This window comes from Miscanthus floridulus, chromosome 11 (genome assembly GCF_019320115.1).
Source record: "Miscanthus floridulus cultivar M001 chromosome 11, ASM1932011v1, whole genome shotgun sequence".
Lineage (NCBI taxonomy): Eukaryota > Viridiplantae > Streptophyta > Magnoliopsida > Poales > Poaceae > Miscanthus > Miscanthus floridulus.
In genome coordinates, this window is record NC_089590.1 from 44,560,879 (window position 1) to 44,566,006 (window position 5,128).

Genomic DNA, 5,128 nt, shown 5'->3' on the forward strand with positions numbered 1-5,128 from the left:
CTATTAATGTATGATTAGCATAATTTAAGGCATATATTAATATATTTCAAAGTAAATTAAGGTTTAGTATGATAAAATAAGTGATATATAACTGATTCAAGCAATTAATTTGGTGCATGATTTTTTCATTACCATTCAGTGTGACATCTCGATACAGGCAACCAAAATCTCGATACAGGCAACCAAACAAGCGCTCTGTTCACCCTGGCCTCCTAGATTCGGTTAACTAAACAAAGACAACCTGTATCCCAAACGTCTACCTAGAACATGGTTCCCAGATGCGAGCCATGCTCCCTCAATAGACAACCAAACAGGCTAAAATAATCATATTCGACATCACACCGAGAACTGGTAAAATATAAAAAAGAGTTCTATTTTAGATTTTTTTCGTTGTAAAACCCTATACAGAAGAGTTCACATACACGCAACACACTCAACCCATAAATACCCTGTGATGCCAAGAGAGAACAGGTTGCATTTGTACCCTAGCAAATGTCCGTTGATCGACAAGGAAAGGGATTCCTACTAGCCAAAATGCGCTAAGTGTCAATATCTATGTTTAGCTATGCAGAATCTTGGCTTAGTTTGTATATGTTTATCTTCTTTTAGAGAATTTTAGGTTAAGGATTCAAATTTGAAGTAGGCTATTTCACCAGTTGTCAGATATAGACTTAACGAATGAACATGTCTTGCACAGGAGGAGGAGCATCTCTTGCTGATGACGGCACCCTTATGTCTATCTGGTTCTACATTATTACGACGGGAGAATGGGTGGACATGTTTTTTTTTTAGTCATTCTATTAGAGCAACTTTTTCAGTCATTCTATTAGATCAACTCCGACAGGATCCTTACTTGAGCCCCCATAGCTAAAATATGAAGACTCAAGTCAAAAATCTTACTCCAGGGCCTCAACTAGGTCCTCAAATTTGGCTGGGCACCCAAATCCTCATTCCAGATCCCATTCGTATTGGGCCAACACCCCGCCCCCATCCTCCGCGCGCGTACGGAACTGTGGTTCCTTCCCTCTGCCGCCGCAGAGACCGGGCTAGGGTCGAGGAGCCGTGTACCTAGAGGGCGGCGACGTTGGAGGGGAAGCCGTAGATGCAGAACACCATCTCCCAGGGCCGGCCGTGCCGGGTGCGCCATGCGCCGCTGACGATCTCGCCGTTGTGCTACCGGATCCGGCAGCGCGGGTTCACCGTGAAGCCGATGTAGGTACGGCCCTTGCTGCACGGGCAAAGGGACCGGAGCAGGTAGCAGAAGAAGAAGCCGCCGCCGCCGCCAGCAGCTCCGTGTCCCTTTGGCGGCGGGCGCCCGCCTTCCGCGCCACGGTCCCCAACGTCGCGGTCGACGTTTGCTGGCGCATGTGCGGGTTTCCTTCTCGGCCTCCGGGTGCCCTTCCCGTATGCTCCCTCTCTCCTCCAGCGGCGCGGCACGGAGCTCCGGTGGGCGGATCTGCGAAGGCCACGAGCATAACCCTATTAGTATTTAGTATTAAACTAGATAAATGCCCGTGCGCCGCACGAAATCGTTCATATGCAACTAATCATTTATTTTGTTAGGATCCACGTAAGACATCACATGTAACAAACAACAATAGTAATCCATGTATTAAGGGTTTTTTTCACTTTAGCTGGTAGAGCAATACCTATATTTTTATTCTTTCATTATTCTTTCTTATTTTTTTTACTTTACTACCTATTCTGTCACCTATACTTATCTTCTTCATTCTTCAGTCTCCACCGCACACACGCATGACACATCCTCGTCTTTCTCGTCGTCACCTCCGTGACTCTGTCTCTTTGTTCAGGAGCTTTCTTTCTCCCTCGCCTCCGCATCTTTGTTGTAGAGCTTCCTTTGTTCACTCGCCTGCGTGCACAAAGGAGGCACGGAGGACTGGAGGAGGCCACGCCATGCTCCGCATCGCCGTCGGCACCCGCGCGGCCTCACCGTCGCGCCCGCACCCGTGCTCCGCCTCGCCCCCATGCCCGCGGTCCGCATCGCCGTCGGCACTCGCGAGACCTCGCCATTGGCGCCCGCACCCTCGCTCCGCCTCGCCATCGGATGCGCGTGCGCGCTCAGAGGAGGCCGTGCCGTGCTTCGAGATCGAGCAGAGCCCGCTTGTGGAGATCAAACCCCGTTGCGGAGACCGGATCGGGCACGAAGTTTCCAGGATCGGGGCGCGCACGAAACTAAAACTTGTATAATAGATATATACTTGTATCTATATATACCTAGTATTAAAGAGCAAAGAGTTTCTTTCGTCCCACTTTTTGTGCTCCCCAAACTGCCTTGACACACTCTGTATCATGTAGTATATGATTTAGATTCATAATTCACGCTCATAAGAGTTACAACATAGATTCATAATTCACGCTCATAAGAGTTACAATAATAGAGTCAAATTTCAAGACATATTACGCATGGCATGTTTGCTAGTATCACTAATTTCAGGTAGGCACATTGGAAATGCATTATGCTTGCTTGCACAGGAGGAGGAGCATCTCTTGCTGAGCACACAAACAAAACAAGGAATGCCAAACTCATAGCTTCTTGTTGCAAACCTTCCAGACCACAGACCACTGCATGACATCACAAGTATACGTATATGTATCGCCTATATATACGTCACTCCAAAAACATACACGCCCTTTTTGAATTTTGAGCACATGCACAACCTGAAATATAAAAAAGAGTTCTTCGAGATCCTTACAAACACGCATCACACGACACGTGCTATCACAGGCCTGGATCCTGATCCTGATCCTGATCCTGCAGGTGATAGATACTGACACGCGGTTCGGAGTTCACTCGGTGTGGTGGCTCTTGCCGATCGTGAGCGGCGGCGGCGGCGTGAGGTCGCCGCAGTCGAACCACATGGTGTCGGCGAGCCGAGGGAACACGAACCTGTAGAAGATCCAGTCCCGGAACGCCTTCACCATCCACCCGCGCACGCCGCGGACGCCGGTCCCGCCCTGCTGGACCCACCCGGACAGGTAGGCTCCGGCGACCAGCCAGGCGGCGCGCCACCGCCGCCGCGCCACGTACGCGGCCACGCCCTCGGCGGGCGTCGCCTCGCGCGACAGCGCCCGGGCCAGCACCACCGCGTCCTCCAGCGCGGAGCAGCCGCCCTGCGCCATGTCGGGCGTCATGGGGTGGAACGCGTCGCCGGCCACCGTCACGGGCCCGCGCGCCGCCGCCGCGCCCAGTAGCACGGACACCGGGTTCCGGTACAGGAGCGGCGCCCACGAGAGGTTACCGTGGTCGGAGCGGCGCACCACGTCCAGGTACTCCGCGGGCATGTGCCCGGTCAGGTTGTCCGTCACCTCGCGCAGGGTCTTCACCGGGTCCCCGGCGGCTTCTTTCTCTGCAAATGCAGGAAGCACCAGCACGCGCGTCTGAGCTGAGCTCTGAAGGAGTGGAACTGAAGGGTGGCATACTGGCATGCGCAGTGACTTCACTTGCCTGCAGGGATGGTGTTATTGACGAGGAACCAGTAGACATCGGTGTCGCTGATGGGCACCATGCCGGCTCTGAGACCCTCCGAGAGGAACTGCCGGAGCTCCCGCTTCATGCCGTGCCCGTCAGGGAAGACGGAGAGCCCGCGGACGGCAGAGCGGCCCGAGCTTGCCGGCTCCGACAGGCCCAGCCACCGCGCCACCACCGAGTGCACGCCGTCGCACCCGATCAAGACCTGATAACGCGCGTGTGGAAGAGAACTAAGAATCATGCCTCGTTTTATTTGGAACACTACAGTCTGCAGAAATCTGTCTGTCCCCTGCGAAATCTATGTAAAAGCCGTGCACTTCTTTTGTGTCTGTCGACTTCTTGCGAACGCTCCATGGCATAGGTGTACCTTGGCTCGGATCACCGTGCCGTCGTCCAATCCTAGGACGACGGTCTCCGACGAGTCGCCGGCTGCACGCTCGGTGTCGATGGAGACGAGCTTGCACGAGAAGCGGACGGTGCCCGGCGGCAGCTCCTCCGCTAGCGCCTCCAGCAGCGCCTTCCTGTCAAGCGCCCTCACTCTGACTTCTTCACCCCTTTTTTTTCCCAAAAAAAAAAAAAAAATCAGTTCAGTCAAACAACCAGGTGGATGGGGTCAGGTAAAGTTACTGTTTCAAACCAAAATCACACAAAATCCTACGAAATTCTTGAGCTGCGCGACTCGCTGGTCGCTGCCGCTGACGCGGGTCCGTGACAAGTCAAGAATTGGAACTCCAAGGAATGGATGGACTCACTTGTTCTTGTTCCCGGCGAAGCGAAACACCTGCGTCGCCCCGGTCTCAAGATTCGTCACCCTGGATCTGCGCGCAGCCATGCGATTCATCATGTCAGTCGAGTGCAAGCATGGCGAATCGAGCTCGAATTGAGTTTGACTTCGGCTCAGCGCGCGACGCCGACGGGACGCACGCACGTTTCGTAGGCGTCGTAGCGGGAGGCGAGCTTGTGCGCGACGCCGAGCGCGCGGAGCGCGAACCAGCCGTTGGGGAAGATGGTGAGCGCGGCGCCGGTGGCGCGCAGCCCCGCGTGGCGCTCCAGCACGAGCACGCCGCGCGTCGCCGCGCCGGCCCGCCGGAGCGCCAGTGCCGTCGCCAGCCCCGCGATGCCGCCGCCCACGATGACGACCTCCGCGTCCACGACGTCCTTGGCGGCCGCCGCCGCCGCGTTGCCGCCGCCACTGGCCATCGATCGGTCGTGGAGGCGTGGCCCTCGACGGCTGACCGGGGTAGCTCGTACGTGTAGGACGAACTACTATGCTCACCGCTGCAGGTGGCGGCGGCACGCTACTTTGGGCATCATCGATCGATGTGCGTGCCTGATCTTGGCGCACGGCGGAAAGTGGACGTAAACAAGTGACAAACAAAATAAAAGGACCTTTTGTCAGTGATCACTTGTCATAAACAAGACACGAAACGATTCTTTTTCGAGGGACATCGACAGCTCAATCATGCGATGCGATGCGATGCAATCGTCGGTCGATCAACTCTTTCGTGGCGATGAAGAGACAACGGCGTGCGTGAGTGCGTCCAAGATCTGACGATTTCTATCTTGGCTTGGCTGTGTCCTCGGAGAGAGACTCATGAGTCATGACTTGCACCTAGACCCCGACTGTTGTGGTTAGGA

General features: G+C 54.6%; 1 protein-coding gene across 1 annotated transcript; it reads right to left on the reverse strand.

The window, feature by feature from the left end:
- Positions 1-2,536: 2,536 nt before the first annotated feature.
- On the reverse strand, positions 2,537-4,875 carry LOC136493148 (monooxygenase 2-like). Its single transcript, XM_066489197.1, has 5 exons — positions 4,419-4,875; positions 4,243-4,308; positions 3,858-4,044; positions 3,467-3,695; positions 2,537-3,368 (listed from the first exon to the last, which is right to left on the reverse strand). Exons 1-5 carry the CDS (start codon positions 4,688-4,690, stop codon positions 2,809-2,811), a joined length of 1,314 nt encoding a protein of 437 aa, XP_066345294.1. The 5' UTR covers positions 4,691-4,875; the 3' UTR covers positions 2,537-2,808.
- Between the last annotated feature and the right edge of the window lie 253 nt (positions 4,876-5,128).

Excerpts from the sequence above, each read along its gene's own strand:
- LOC136493148 (XM_066489197.1), bottom strand. The coding sequence starts at position 4,690 with ATGGCCAGTGGCGGCGGCAACGCGGCGGCGGCGGCCGCCAAGGACGTC. Across the intron at positions 3,696-3,857 it reads GCACGGTGATCCGAGCCAAG|GTCTTGATCGGGTGCGACGG; the intron begins GTACACCTATGC and ends GCGCGTTATCAG. Across the intron at positions 3,369-3,466 it reads CAATAACACCATCCCTGCAG|AGAAAGAAGCCGCCGGGGAC; the intron begins GCAAGTGAAGTC and ends CTGCATTTGCAG.